The sequence below is a fragment of the Vollenhovia emeryi genome, unplaced genomic scaffold (assembly GCF_000949405.1).
Source record: "Vollenhovia emeryi isolate VEMERY1.0 unplaced genomic scaffold, V.emery_V1.0 DF939178.1, whole genome shotgun sequence".
NCBI lineage: Eukaryota > Metazoa > Arthropoda > Insecta > Hymenoptera > Formicidae > Vollenhovia > Vollenhovia emeryi.
In genome coordinates, this window is record NW_011967188.1 from 1,124,108 (window position 1) to 1,140,114 (window position 16,007).

General features: G+C 44.7%; 2 protein-coding genes across 2 annotated transcripts in view; one reads left to right on the top strand and one right to left on the bottom strand.

Moving 5' to 3' along the window:
• The first annotated feature begins 188 nt into the window (after window positions 1-188).
• On the top strand, window positions 189-2,246 carry LOC105563322 (WD repeat-containing protein 61). Its single transcript, XM_012014825.1, has 8 exons — window positions 189-378; window positions 447-556; window positions 618-787; window positions 1,105-1,343; window positions 1,404-1,497; window positions 1,569-1,662; window positions 1,847-2,018; window positions 2,109-2,246. Exons 1-8 carry the CDS (start codon window positions 376-378, stop codon window positions 2,208-2,210), a joined length of 984 nt encoding a protein of 327 aa, XP_011870215.1. The 5' UTR covers window positions 189-375; the 3' UTR covers window positions 2,211-2,246.
• LOC105563321 overlaps window positions 2,245-16,007 on the bottom strand; it is a 21,556-nt gene continuing 7,793 nt past the window's right edge. The window contains exons 2-9 of the mRNA XM_012014824.1: window positions 15,482-15,931; window positions 12,688-12,882; window positions 9,132-11,812; window positions 8,903-8,994; window positions 8,728-8,832; window positions 8,572-8,647; window positions 8,241-8,499; window positions 2,245-8,129 (exon numbers count right to left, since the gene is read on the bottom strand). Coding sequence (XP_011870214.1) covers window positions 3,888-8,129; window positions 8,241-8,499; window positions 8,572-8,647; window positions 8,728-8,832; window positions 8,903-8,994; window positions 9,132-11,812; window positions 12,688-12,882; window positions 15,482-15,931 — 8,100 coding nt within the window. The 3' untranslated portion in view covers window positions 2,245-3,887. The remainder of the gene's footprint in view (window positions 8,130-8,240; window positions 8,500-8,571; window positions 8,648-8,727; window positions 8,833-8,902; window positions 8,995-9,131; window positions 11,813-12,687; window positions 12,883-15,481; window positions 15,932-16,007) is intronic.

Sequence of the window (16,007 nt, forward strand, 5' to 3'; positions counted from 1 at the left end):
ATTTATAATATATTTAACAATATCCGTTTGACTAAAAAAGCACGGACACGCACCAAGTGGAGACTTTATCGGCAGTGCTTGAAAATGGGTGTAGCGGAATAGTTCCAAAAATGAAAATGGGCGTAAAGCGCTAGAATCAGTCGAAGAAAACGGTATCAAGTAAAACGCCGGCGTGGCCGCTCTCAGGTTTCTGTCTCTAGTCTTGCGCGAGACGCTACAGTAGTGGTCTTGTGATTGTATCACTGTCGGAGGTTAAGAATACACGGTGAAAATTTTGAGAATTGTATATGTATGTATGTACGTAAACATTGAGGAACGTATGAAGAGTTAACGTTTTACGTTCGTTTGAGTAAAAGTTTACTGTTTGATAATAAGATGGTGAGAATAAATCTATTTATTAGTAATTTCTACCGGCGTTTTTCTCCTTCTCTATTTTTTTCTTTCAGTATTCTTTGATACATAAAACAGAAAATGCCCACGAGGATAGTATATGGACTTGTGGATGGGGTTGTCCAAAGAGAAAGAGAGATATCCATCCGGATAATGAGGATTCACGGTAATTAAAAAGTTAATTTATAACAAGGGCAAAAATTTTTTGTGACTATATTATTTGACAGGGACTCTATACGATCTAACGAGGATGAGACGGCAGAGTATCTAGTAACAGCTTCTGTGGACGATTCTGTGAAAGTATGGGAACTAACGGACGGTGCTTTGAAGTTAAAACACAAATTAACTGGCTATTCATTGGGAGTTGTGTCCATAGCTATTAGTTCGGACGGATCAAGTATATATAAACGAATAGAAATAACGGTTAAATATATAGAGAAAGGTCCTCTGTTGTGAGGTAGGCTTCTAATATGAGATGACAGGTTTTCAACATCAAAATTTAATTACAAATCTTTGTTCACAATGATTACACGATCTAACAATGAATTTTCCACTAGACAGATTTCACTCCAAGGGCAATAAATTAACGATGAAACCAATAGATGATGCCTATTTAGCAAAAACCCTGCTATCTCATATTAGGAGCTTATCCCATAATAGGGGACTTTCCTCTATTAATTGATTTAGATTCTATCTCTACTCTTTGATTTATAGAATGTGCTTCAAGTTCGCTCGATTCTAGTCTGAAATTATGGGACTTGCACTCCGGCAATAAGCTATTGAGCATCGAGGTTGGCCCCGTAGACATTTGGACCTTGGTCTTTTCTCCCGATGATAAATTCATTGTATCTGGCAGTCATGCCGGTAAGATACATCTATATGGGACCGATAACGGTAAACAAGAACAGACATTAGACACGAGAGGTGGCAAATTCACATTAAGTGTTGCTTATGTAAGTAAATTATTTAAAAATATATAATACGTAACTTGTGTATAAGAAACCGTGTTCCAGAGCCCTGATGGTAAATACATTGCAAGCGGTGCAATAGATGGTATTATCAATATTTTTGATGTTGCTTATGGAAAAGTTTTGCGTACACTGGAAGGTAGGTTCAAGTGTACTACATGTTACTACCAAGATATAAACTGTTGTACTATTAAATATTTACTGTTACAGGTCACGCAATGCCTATCAGGTCTTTATGTTTTTCACCTGATTCTCAGATGCTTCTTACAGCATCTGATGACGGACATATGAAGCTCTATGATGTGTAAGTAAAGTGGAAATTTACACGCACGCGTATACACGCGCGAATAACATTTCTGGAAATTAAATGGATCTTTTGCCAGGCAAGCTGTCTTAGCACTGAGCTATCCAGCACCCCAATATAAATACATGTATTAGTTTTACTGGAAACAAATTAGTATTAATGCTTCATATTCCTTTCTATTCAGCAAAGATGCAAATCTAGCCGGAACAATGTCGGGTCATGCTTCTTGGGTACTTGGCGTGGCTTTCTCTCCGGACGGACAGCAATTTGCATCAAGTAGTTCTGATCATACAGTCAAGATCTGGGAATTAGCACAAAGACAATGTCTGCATACATTTCGCGAACATAAGGATCAGGTATATCTCTTAAACTTGAAATAATTTTCAGGTTTGTTTAATGTACAATCTTTTAAGATCTTAATGGATATTTTATAATTTTTATAATAGGTATGGTCAGTAAAGTATAACCCGCAGCGAAACAACATTATTGCATCAGTGTCTGAGGATAAATCTATTAATTTATACGAATGTCCCATATACGACAAATAATCGCACCAAGGATCAATAAATATTTTTTATTTGCTACATTGTTTATTTCGTTTATTAGCCGCAAACAACCGATGACACATTTCTTTCAAGTTTAGATTATGATAAAGATGGGAGGGGATATTCTTAGCTATAAATTTTATTATACTGCAAGTAATAATGTACAAACTATAAATATATTTGACGAATTTTTAAAAGACGATATGTAACAAAAGTTATTCTTAAAACCTAGAATGGAGTGAAAATGATATTACAAAACAAGAAGTTACAAGAATAGTAATAGTGTACAGATCAAATATTTTTTAAGGAACAATGTAAGAACACCCTGATGTGGCTCCAAGTTGGCGGAGTTAAATCTAATTAACTCGAACTGGAACAGGGTAAAATCGCTTGTACAAGAAGTTTTTCGATTAAACTAATAAATATAAATTCTAACTCATATGCCAAATGATCTCCTTCTGATGAGAGTTTGATGACAATTTGTTTCCCACATAGAAGGAAAATTGACATTATATAAAGAATAAGAGATTAAGAATAAGCTGCAGTAAGATCGATAAAATCTCTTCAATGAAAGACAAAAATAATGTCAAATATAAACGCATAATATTTTGATCTCACCGATCCGTACACTCTTTAGTAATTTACTTCCGCAATGGGAATCAATTTTTAATAGACACTGTTTACAAGCGAGACAGATTATCTATAATACACATAATATGTAATGAAAATAGACGATATATTGCCTGTAGACTAGAAACTTAAGGTAATGCTTATAAAATTTTTTTGCTCCGTTATTGTAATGCCGTTTTTAGCAAACTACTTAGACCGCTCTATGTTCACAGTCGCTACAAACGGTACTTCCTCATTATGATTAAATTTTCGATTGAAGACACTTGTTCCAGATCTTCATCGTCTTACTTATCAGTCTTCAAAAGTAATTAGACTTTATATCCATTTGTGAAAGATGATACGAATTCGATTAATATAAAGGAAACAAAATACAGATCGCTTTCCTCGAGCTTTCAAACTTGAATACGAAGATGTATCACTAACAATGTATCACCAGCGCATTGTGCTACACATCATACATGGGTTTAAACATGTGCTACTAAAACTTTCTACATTCTTCGCTCACGTCATATCGACATATATATATATACAAAATTGAATAAATAACCGATCAGAATCACCGCTACACACTATAGATTTTCAACTGACTGGCTCTCTCTCTCTCTCTCTCTCTCTCTCTCTCTCTCTCTCTCTCGCGCGCGCGCGCTCTCTCGCGTTCTCGCTCTCGCTCTCGCTCTCCTCTTTCAAACTCGGAATTATTCTAAATCGTCATGTATATATACAACAGACAAAATGGACAGGAATGGTCTTCAGGTTTCCTATTAATATTTCACATGGTTTTGAAGAAGTTGGCATCGCGATGCGTACGAGATTATGGATATCACCATAACTATTCTGGATATTGAAGGACTTGTACGCGCTCCAAAGTGTACACATCGTACACATAACGAGACAAAGGAGAAAATGAATAAAATAATCTACTTGTAATGCGTATCACATGTGACGAATGTGTACAGATAAAGTAGCAAGTGAATATACACAATGACTAGCCAGGAACAAAGAGGCGATTATTACACAACTTATTTACGTTCCATTTAGGGATTTATTTCCCTATACCGTCGTCACCCGAGTGGACCCCGTAGCTATGTTCGCGTGGCAATCCGCTGTCTCGAATTTACTCTGATCCTCGTCCGATTTGGGTTTGGCCACTTGCGATGGAATGTCTGATTTCGGGTTATAATTGAAGGGTGGCACGATCGCTGAAGCGGGCATCCGGACGCTGTAGCCGCTATTCTCAGCTGCTGGGTCTACGCTGATGAAGGAACCAAGCCTGGACATTCTCTTAGTGGAGTCTGCCTCCTCTGCAAGATCGGTGCTTGGTTGCTTCCTCATGGTCACCAGGATGTCGCTCAACTGCGTGATCTCACGCTTATATGTTTCAGAGGACTTCACTGGGATTTTGCAAGGTGTCTCGTGGGCACTCATGCCTGTCAGGTCGCAGGAATTCCTGTACTTAGGACCAAGTCCGACCTGCGTACTTAAAACCGGCGGTCGGCTGGAGTTAGATTTGTACGGTGACACATTGCCGTCGCTGCTGTCCTCCTGGGAGATCCCCTCGAATGTGGAACTGCGGAACAGTCTGTACGCCGGCGGGTTCTCGAACGCGACAACCGCGGTCGCAGCGTCCACCTCGCTGGCGCTATTGACGGGCTTTATCCATTGCCTGGTGTCCGGTTTCTCGAAACGCTGCTTATTCTTGCTCTCCTCGACCTTCTTCCAAAGATTCGCAATCTTGCTCGTTGCCTCCTTTGCCAACTTGCGGTTTTGTACGCTCACAGATGAATTGGAGACTATGTTGGAGTTGCTGTTAGATCGTTGTTCCAGTGGATCGACCCTTCGAACGGTTTTGTCGTTCTGGAGCGCGTTGCCGTTGAAGACTTTCGTTGGCACGCCAATTTTTCCAGATGATACTTTCTTCGGCACCACTAATAATCCTTTAGACGGTGGCATCTTTTCGGAGCTGACCGTCGTCACCTTTGGCTGATACTCTTGCTGCACCTTCACGGAGATTTTGGATTTTCCCGCTGTCGGGTATACCTTCGATGAAGCGCCCTTGATCGGTTTGGCAATTTTCGTTTTTATCGGAGAAGCAGACGCGGAATGCACTGTCGGGGCGTTCTCCACTTCCGGCTCGTCCTTCGTAAAGGTTCCTTGACGCTCCAGCAGTCTGACCGGAGCCTCCGGTGGTCTGCTGTCATTCTGGTAGTTTGACGAACAAGCCGGGGGTGTACTGTGACGTTTAGCAGGTTTTGTGAAAGTCAACGTGGATCCCTTTTGAGGTACGGAGGCTCTCTTAGACACAGCCGCCAAATTTCGTGCCTTCTTCTCCGCATCCGTAGAAGGCGATACTCTCTTCGGACTTGTGTTGGACTTCGGAGTGTCTCTTGCAGTAATTGTCGTACTGTTGTTATTCTGCCGTAAAGTGGTGGCTCTAGTAGCTCTAACAATGGGTGAAGTGTTGCTGCGACCTATCGGTATCCCGCTGATGACAGGGCTTGCTTGCTTCAATGGCGAGGACTGCGGGGTCGGCTTTCGCGTTATTGGGTTGGAATAGAGCACCTTTCTTCGTCCTCGAATAGCTTTCGGGCTTTCCGGCTCGGATTTATCTGTCCCGTTCGAATCCGCGCTCGGATCTCGACCCGTCATTCCCGGCTTGATTATCCGCGGTCTTTTCATCTCTCTGAGTTCCTGTCCCTCATCGGCGCAATTGGACTCCTCGTCGCTACCTGACTCTTCTGGGTTCTCGTAAGCAACTTCTACGTGCTCATGCTCCAACTCCTCATTACCGATGTTTGCCATGGGAATGTTGTTAAGGTTTTGCGTACCCATCAGTTTTTTCGAAAGCCCGTTTACGAAACGCATTCTTAGATTGCGATCCGACTCATAATCGTTTGACGCCAAAGTGACGGTCTCGCAATGCAGAATGTCGTCTCCGGTTGAATCATTAACTTTGCTCGACTCGTTTAGAGTGTTCAGCACAATGGTGGCATTCTGTTCTAGCATGTTTTGAATTTCCTCCCGCGCGTATCCTTGCGCGCTCGCCTGTCCCTCTTCCGTCGTGCCGACGCTCGAAGAGGAATTGCGCTCGATCTCCTTGAATACGGTTTCCGAATCGTCCAACGTCCTTGTGCGATATCTCTCTTTGTTCTCCTGCGAATTCCGTTTTTTCCTCAGAGCCTTGCACACAGGCAATTTAGTGAACGTAGGAATCGAGGACTTGACCGGGAACGTGGATTCCTGTTTCTCAAAGGCATCTTCAGCAGCCACCTTGTGCACCGCTTCCTCCTTAGTTTGGGCTACATTGAGATTCGGGAAGGGATTCTCCAACACTTGCGTCTGGAATCTCGCTCTATTCTCTTGTCTACGTTGCTTTGGCGTCAGTTTCGAGAAAGGAGAACACTTTCCGCGTGGAATTCTATCACCCGCGGCACCGTTGACAGTGCTGTCTTGTCTCCGGCGTTCCTCCTCTTCTTTCTTGACAATCTCTGCTGCAATGGTGTACGTTTTGTACCTCTCTTTCGCTAGGTTCCGCTTTTGCTTCGGAGTCAAGTAACTCCTCGAGTGTGGTCGCCTCTTTGGCGTCGATTCCGCCGAGCTGCTGACGCAGTACTCGGACGAGATCGGCGTGGCTGCCTCGTCGGTGTCGTTCTCCGCTTCGTCAATCACCTCCGCCACGATTGAGTGCACAGCTTCATCGGTATTCAACTCCATATCTATACACAGGGTGTCGCTGCACATGGTGTCGGTGGCTGCCTCCATAGTGGTTTCATCCATTTCAGTCACCTCATTAAACAAGGACGGTGGATTGATGTTCTCCAGGCACTCGCTCAGGCTGTTACTCGCGCTACCCTGCATACCCTCGACGTAACGCATGCATGTCATGGACAGTACATTGGCGACCGGCTTCAGCATCTCAAACACCGGATCGCTGCCGGTCAGACTGTGCGAATCCTGATCCTTCGAATCTGCGATCTCCGACGTGATACTGGCCACGCTCAACATGCTGTTCTCCATATCACCTGCATCCGGCAGTTCATCCATCGCGGACGGTGGCTTGACATTCTCCAAATGTGAACTGCTGCACTCGTTCAGCAAATTTTCCAAGCTAGTCGTGTGGCTCTGACTCTGACCCAGTGCTCGCTTGGCCACCACGCCGACCGGCAAGGACTTCTTTCGCACGTTGCGAGGATCATTGCAACTTCTCACCGGCGCCGGTGGCAGCGACGTGGAATAACACCTGTCCCGGTTAATGAATGTCTCAGTGTTGTCGGCAGTGCCAGTGTAGCTTGCCGTCAACGAAAGTAAACTTCCCATTGAGGACGGTGGTTTGATCGTCTCGAGATCAATAGACGTCAGACTCGTTATTTCGAGCTCGTTCTGATTGTTCGCCTCTGCATCCACCGCTTCCGCCAGCTTGATAGCCTCGCGCTGGATGATCTTCGACTCCGTCATGTTGATCTGCTCGTTGTTCTCCGATATAGTGGTGCGCTGATCTTCCTGCGCATCGCTGTTGAACGAAGCAACCAGCGGTGCGCTCATGCTGATGCTGGGGAAGGAAATGTCATTGGGCGAATCCTCATTCCACGTGTCGCACGTCAGGCTCTGCTTCATCGTACCGGAGTCCCGTTCGCGTATCGCTTCAGTCTGTTGAACCAGCGTTGCTGTCAATCGATCTAATGAAGCGATCATAGCATCGGGATCTCTCTGCCGTCTATATGTCTCTTCTTTTATATGCTTCTCCGCGCTGTCACGATGCAGAATATCCGAGGTCCTCACGATCTCGAAGGTCACTTCCGGCTTTCCACTCATGTTACCGTCAATCTCAGTTTCATCATTATTTGTTCCCTTTATGAAGTCTACTTGCTTGTTGTATAACTCCAGCTGCGACTTCACGTAATCTGCATTACTTGGATTGAAAGTGATGTTGCCCTCGGATTTTATCCCGGGTTGAATGCATAATTCTAAAAGCGCATGTTCAGACTGCTCGACAGAATCGATCGACTCACTGCTTTCGGAATCTTTTGATTGCTTCATAGATGGTATATCTGCTAGCCGAATATCAGTTATTGCTTCGTCTGCTTTAACGGAGCCATTGGAATCTGTGCCGCGTTCATCAGTTATGGCAAAATCGTTGGAAATGTTTATACCTAACGATACATTAGATTTCTGTAATGCAGATATTGCTCCTTCCGAGAAATTATTGCCGAGATTACTATCATTTACTGTTTTCGTGGCTGTTGTATTATTTGATTTCTCATTGCACGCACATCCATCATTTACGTTTGTCGTTACCTATAAACAAAATATATATCACTTTTAAAAATATAATTAAAATAGATAGTATATAGAAGAAATACATTGTTATGAAATTAATATGAAAAAAACAATCTAAAATATTCTTACCGTTGTTTCTAGTTGAATATTTCTGGTGGATAGTTTTTCGTTATTCTCGTTTACGTCTTCTCTAGTCTTCTTTGTCAAAACGTTTTCAGCTGTGATTCCACGTGACTCTGCATATTTTATGTTAAACGATGAGCTATCGGACACTACAGTTCCTTTATGTTCAACTTGATCCAAAGCAAGATTAGTTTGATATCGAGTCAGATTAGTTTCCGATCGAGGAAGTTTTTCGAGATTATTTCCTACGAAGGAATGTCTATGCCTGTAAAATAAAAAATTAAAAATTGCAAAACAGCGAATTGCGTAATTTCCATGATGATTATTAATATTTTACCGATTATTTTGCATTCCAATGTTAATACAAGCGGCTAATAAATCCTCGTCATCATCGTCTCCGTCGCTAACTTGATCTACATATATCGGGGAAAAATTGTTTATGTTTACTGAATCGTTACCGAGTTTTCTACAGTGAAATTATATTATTACTTACATCCCGAATCATTATTGGAAGTCTTTAAACCAGTGTTGCCAGATGAGAGCTCAGTGTCATTCGATGGTAAATCTGTATTTACTTTGCAATTATTTGATTTTGATTCTGCAAAGTTATGTTATTTGTTACAAAGCCTAAGTTAAACGCTTGGGCTAAATGAAATGTTTTAGATTACCTAGACAATTAATCCTAGAAGTGGACTCCCCATCATGATCGTCATTATATTCAGAATTTCCCAATACCATTGAAATCGGCGTCGTTCTTACACTACATAAATATTATGCGAACAATTGTGCATTAAAAAACACTTCCGTTTAAACTTAATATAACCATTCATTATTCAAATGCATCGATGGATTCCATGAAAATGCAAAATATCATAATTATTTAAAAAGTACAGTTACCTTGAATGGCTTTGCATGCTTGCGTCTTCTCGATTGCCTTTGAGGTGCTTGTTGCGTAAATCTCCCTGGAGGTACGGTAACGAACGATTCGCGCTTTCATCGTCCGTGAGGTGCGTCACACTTTGTAAATTCAACTCCGTTTCAGACTCGGCGAAGTCGTTCAATTTCGGCACGTCTGTCAAGGACGACGCTTTGCATTCACCGACGTCCCCCACATGCCTCGCCTTATATCGCTCTGGTAATTTTTTCGATGAGCTCCTCATACGGCTATCGTCCTGTAGATCGGAAGCGGAAGTGGCCCTGGAAGAGTTCAGGGATGTTTCGCGCGGCGTTCCCTCTGTGTAGTAAGTCCTGACCGTGTCTTCGTGCAGGAGTCCTTGATCGTTGGCCGAAAAGAAGCCGGAATGTTGTTTCTCGTCGTCGATGGTTTGTTCGCCGTAGCGCAGACTATAGTCAGTCGGTTGATCCAAATCCGTTTCGGCGTAATCGCCGAATAAATTATCGTCCGGACTGTGAACGATTGTTGCGGGCGATATTGCTTTCTGAATACTGTTCAAGGCGTCGTGTTGATGTAACAACGTCGAACTATCGACGGTCGCGCTTGCGATTACTCGTCGATAATCCGATTTAACGCGAACAGTCGCTTCGACCTCTTCAGAGACACTAGATTGACTATCAGCCTTAGACGAGGACGACACGCTCCGATCGATCAGAGACATGTTGTTCTCGATGGAAGAGTGCAGTGAGATTTGAGAAGATTCTTGAGGCACTGTGGCCCACGATATGGTAGAATTTGTGCATTTCAGCTCGTTTATATCGAAGACATCGGACGGTCCTAGCTTTTCCGGTATTGCGTTTTTGTAACGCAACGTGTACTTCCTTTCGGAGGTGGTGGTTCTCCCGTCGCTACACACGCCTTTGTTACCGAATTCGACGGTAGAATGCAAGGATGAGGATTGCTGCTTGATCTGCGAATCGGTATTCGACATCCCGTTCAGAGCATGACGATTTATCCGCTCGAACATGGTGTCGGAATGCGTGCTCGTCACAGAACGCATCGAATCTCTACTCTCGCTCCTGGCGACGCCGTTGCACTTGGCGGTGGACGTGCTGGGTTGACTGTGCAACTGGTAGGAACGCAGGCCGTGAGCATTAATGCCAAGGAGACTGTGATCAAGCTTGAATGTGAATTTATCGTCCTTGTTAATCGGCGATGTGCTCGGTTCGATATTGTCGCACGTCTCGGCCAGATTCTGGTCGATCTCCTGCTCCAGAGCCCGCTGCCTGCGAGTGATCAGGCTCGGCAAGGTCGACAGTCCTAGTCCGCGAGCGGTGGAATCCAAATGGACGAGATTGTTACAGCCGGGCCTGGCGCTCAATAGATTTTTCAACGCCGCGCTAGAACCCATCGAGATCATTTTATGCTTTGAGTGAACGAGACTGCGCAACATCGGCACGGCGCCCAAGTCCCAAAGGAGACGTTGATCTTGAGGACACCGCGCGGACAAATTCCAAAGTGCTCCGCAGGCGTTGCTAACCACGGTCAGGCTGGGCGATTTCAGCTGCTGCAGGAGAACCTGTAGACAGCCTCTCTCTCTCACGATAGCTCGATAATCCTCGCGCACCGCTACATGGCTTGATACATTTCTCAGAATACCACCGGCGTTTTCGACTATCGCGAGCGTCTTGGACGGCGCCTTGTAACTTAGCATATCCACGAGAAAAGCTAGCGCGCCGTCCACGGCGCAGATGTCTACTTTGTTTGTACTGCAGTGGGCCGATAGGTTCCACAGAGCGGACAGGATTGACTTGAGAGTCGATTCCTTGCGGCCTTCCATGGCGGCTTTCATCAAACCTGTCACCGCGCCCACTTCTCTCAGAGTCTGCTTGCTGCTGCTGTCGGCGCGCCAGGACAAATTCCTCAGAACGCTTGCCGTTACTTGTCTGAGGTCGTCACTGGGACTTTTCAATTGCGAAACTAACGCTTTCATGAATTCCTTGAAGGAGCAGAGTAGCGCTTTGTTATTACCGTCGCCGAAGGTCAAATTGGTCAACGCCATTCCTGCATACCGTCGCAACGTGATGCAGTTCTGATCGTCGCTCTCGCTGCCGTGAGCTAAATGATCCATCTCGATGAGTTCCGCGACCGCGTGGAGACCGCCCAACTGACACATCGCGTGGCGATGAGCCTCGTCAAAGGATAGTTTCATAAGCGCGGCTATGGTCGCCGCGGGGTGTCCCCTCTCGAGGTCATCCGCGAGCTGATCCCGTTCCAGGGACATCCTCAGACTCTGACAATAGTCACGCAGCTGCTCAAGAAATCGAAGCACACGCGCCTCCCGGCGACCGGCCCTCTCGTCGCTCTTGGCGTGCACCATGTTGTGCAAAGCCTGCATAGCTCTGTCTCGAGTGTCAGGACTCTGTCCGGGCGCGTGGATCAGTTGTATTAGTAGCGGCAGGCATCCGGACTGTCTCATCACTAAGCAGCTGTCTATGGAGGTGCTCATAGAGAGCAGGGTCGTGCTCATGTCATCCCGGCCGTTTTTCTCGAGCATACCCAACAGATTGTACACCACATCCACCTTGGCACCTAGTCGCCGATGACCCTGGAGCTCCGCGGAGTTGCCTGCGAGACCCGCGGAGTTGGACGACGACGAGAAACTCATCACGCTGGCCACATCCTGCGTGCGGACATAAATTTTCGCGCAATGTTTTCATTCGTGTACAGCTCGTATAACAATTCCTGCGCGCAAATTCTGCTCGTTTTATGCATGCATATTTTTAGTTCGTGCTCTTTGCTCACGCAAGTGATTAGCTCATGTATTATAATTTTGCGTGCAAATATCTAACAACTCGTTTTTACAAAAATGGCTCAACAGTACAAGCAAAATCCTGTCCCAGTGCGTCGCCATAGTCATAGAGCTAGATGTTTGTGCGCAAAATATTTTCTGGGAGATAACGTGCAAGCAAACATTAAAGATTTAACCGACTTCTTAGACATCTCTTTAGATGGTTTTTTTAAAACCGAACTGTCCGTCTAAAGTTCTGCGTTATTTGGGATCTACCACAGACTTCTATGTACTACCTAGACTGTTGCCTTTCAGCTGAAAAGTGAGGCAAGAGTTCTGCCATGTCTTGTTAAGTGAAAAAGTAGTATGTGTGCATCGCGGTCTGTCAGTGACAAACCGATGCACACATACTACTTTATTTACCTAGAAAATTTATCTAGTAGCATATCGACTGATCTCTTTCGCAAGGTTGTATCTCGATTTTATGCAATTTTTGGTTTTTGTGCTTAAACGTTTATTCTGGACCAGAATGAGCGTTTAAGCACAAAAACAGAAAATGGCGTAAAATTGAGACACGACCTTGCGAAAGAGATCAATATAGAAGCCTGTGGGATCTATATACGCTGAGTGTTTGGGAACATTGTTCTTCCAAAACTACCGGATGTCCTTTTAACCGTGGAAAAAGACAAGCGGTGGTTTCGCGACACCCTGTATGCGCACGAGAAGCGGTACGAATTACAATACTCCGTTATAATCGTTCAACTTACATTGTGTGCGGCGAGTGATGTGCTCTGCTGGGCCGGAAAGCCAATCTGTTGATTAGCCCATACGTCTCTTCTAATGGGCCACGTTCCGCGATACGAAGATGGTAGCCTATGGCTAGGCAGAGAAACGCTATCCTGCTTAGCTTCCTCCTCGCTGCTGCCATCCTCGTTGTAATGTCTACTCCTTCTCAGGTAGAACTGTAACATGAAACATTTTTCCACTCCATTTTCAATCTTGTGTACGGCGTGAGGATCTTTTGTGCCTTTAACGACGTGATCTTGTTCCCCGCGACACGACGGCTCCTATATTTTCAAGATCGACAGACGACACGATACAATCATTTTATGTTGATGAGGATTCCTCTCGAGATACTTATTAGCGCGCGCATATACATATCCCCGATTAGAAAATATTTAGAAAATTATGTGACGAAATCTGAATGAAATTTGGAACGCTGGAATTATGCGTACGTATTTCGAACAACATATGTAGAAATGGAGACCTTTCATCAAATATTGATAAATATTTGCACAATGTATTTCTACATAGAATGTCAGCAAAACAGCTGCGTTTTGACGAGTCATCTTGGCAGAAAATTTGTACAATTAAATTGCTGTCGTGTTATGACAAGCTGCCGCTACGAAGCGTCTCGTACTCAAGTAAAATTCACGCAAGACGAGATAAAAGCAGACCCAGTCATGAGGTGAAACATTGCGCATGTAACCCGTTTTTGGGGCAAATTGTTCATTGGTTTTTGCTGCATTCAATCGTAATGATTTGCAGTCTCAAGGTTGTGGCCAAATTTCTGATTGGTCACGAGTGCGCATCCATGGGAATGTTAGGCTGATATTGCATTTGTCGTACGACAAAATATTTAAGCGTATTGATTAGCTATAAGCTAGAAAATTTCTAGATACTCGGGAACTTTCCTATCCTGCAGCCAATCAACATACTTGAAAAATTTGTCGTACGATAAATGTAATACCGGCCTTACACCTGGTATTGTTGCATCATGGGCACAGTGGTAAACTTGTGCTAAATCTTTCTTAAACATGTATTACACGTAACTGTGTTGCTGGGTAATTTTGTTTCTAGATGTTGAAATAATTGTGCATGATTTATCTCCTAAATGAAGATTATCAATTTTTGGGCAAATACCAATTAGAAAACTCCTACAAAACCGCTGCGTTTTGACGAATCACCTTAATGCAATCATTGCGAAAATTTCTCCTTTTTGGATGATACAATTATTGCGCCATATTTGAGACATTTTCCTATCGGGGATACAATACAGAAAAGTATCGTTTGTCGGTTTTCATCGCGAAGTAAATTCGTCATTTCATTTATTGGCCTCGGTCAAACGTCTACGATGCAAACAAGATCTTTTTTTAAACCTGCAAATCATCAATCCTCTCCGCGCCGGAGGATTGTGCAGCATATACAAGAGGGAACGTGCTGCGTACCGCACTTGGAGCTTGAAATTTTCAACACGTGCGCAAGTGCGGATGAACAGGGAAATGATGCGATCCAGACGCATCGTGGAGGGTGACGACTTAAAGGGCCAAGCCTAGCGAAAGAGAAAGGACGGGACGACTGCCGGGACTCTGCGGGGGGAGGAGAGGGGAAGTGCGTGTACATGTGCGCGGAGAGGGAAAAAGAGTGATGTGCGAGAGAAGAGAACGGCGGTAGATGACGGTGCGAGACAGAGACGAGAGTCCGAGGGCTCTCTGTAAAATCAATACGGGATACGTTAGTGGAGGTGTATATACTCGTGCGCCACGAGCACAAGGCAATTCGTATGGTAGTGGTTCTCAACCTTTGTTTCTCTCGCGAAGAGGCTCCGTTTCATTTGTAGTTTTAAGACAAAGTTTATAAAATATTCACATATGTGTTATTAGTAATCGTCATAGTAAAATTGTTACTTCCACGTGTCACGTAGGTTTGTGCCTTGCAAATTGTTGTATTCGTACACATTTAAGACATTTGAGACAATAGGTTTGGTTTCTGTTCCCGCACTGGTGAGCTAGTGCTGTAAGTTAGAGTGAGAAAAAGTATGCTTGTCTCACTCTAATTTATTGCACTAGTTCGCCAGTGTAGGAACAGAAAACAAGCCTATTATTGTGCGTTATTTAAGGCAAATACTTGGGGCATAAGACATTATCTTGAAAGTATCATCGATATATATTCTATATGTCGATGCAAAGTACAAGTCGGCCGTTCTGCTAAAGCCCTTACTTTTTCCAGAAATAAAAGCTAAAAACACGCACGTTCCTAAGATGAATTACATCTCGATTCGACGCGGTTCGAATTCCCATGTCACTGAAATTATACATGATAACATTAAAAACTGAAGTAAACTAAAGATTGACGATGCGGTTGTTAACTGTTGCTGTCACTCTTTTGGTTCTAAACGACTGAAGATAATCGGAATCTTAAGTGTTCTGTAATATTGAAATTATTTAGATCTTATTTCGAAACAATTTAACCATTTCAAAAGGCCAACACTTCGTCCTGCGTGCACTAATAAGGAATTGCCTGGGTCCAACGATGGTGTTAACATCGATACGACCAACAAGATACCACATAAACCATTCCAGCTATACGAGTCGAAGGAATCCGCAACAAACACTAACGTTAAGTCGCGTCCTCCTTGAAGAACCCCTTACGCGACACTACGAACGAATAAATTAAAAAAAAAGCCACTTTACGTACGAATGCAAGTATTACTCGGAGTACTTTATGTCACGCTGTCACACGCGAAAAAGAGAGCCCGATAAGAGGCAAAAAGGACGCTACCTCGGGACTCGGTGTGGACGAGCGTCGTTCGTCCTCCTCCTTGGTTTCCGGCTCCATGGCATCCTCCTTGCTGGTCTCAGCGGCGAGAGGAGGATCCAGGTAAATATGCGGCGACCTCGGCGCTGCGGCATCGACGGCGACGGCGCCCTTCGCAGCGGCGCATCTTTGCGTGGCGGCGGCGGCGGCGGCGGCGGCGGCGGTGGTGGCGGCGACGACGACGGGGTTGAACGACGCCGCTGCGGCGTCAGAGGCCGAGTCCAGCCTGCGCGATGCCAGGGGTGGTGGCGGCGACTGCCGTCCTCTCTGTGCGCTCCATGCGCCGGTGACGCCTTCCACCCCGATGCCCGCCGCCGCCGCCGCCGCCGCCGCCGCTATTGCCGACGACGAGCCGCACGACGACACGCGACCCTCCGTCGCGCGCGGTCTATCCCGGCAAGTTTCCGCGTTCTCCTGAAAAGAAAAGAGGGAGAATGCACATCGCTGCGGAAGCGAAAACGGTGGTGAGCGAAAGTAGCGGGCACTTAAG

Excerpts from the sequence above, each read along its gene's own strand:
- LOC105563322 (XM_012014825.1), top strand. Across the intron at positions 788-1,104 it reads TATTAGTTCGGACGGATCAA|AATGTGCTTCAAGTTCGCTC; the intron begins GTATATATAAAC and ends TTTGATTTATAG. Across the intron at positions 2,019-2,108 it reads TTCGCGAACATAAGGATCAG|GTATGGTCAGTAAAGTATAA; the intron begins GTATATCTCTTA and ends TTTTTATAATAG.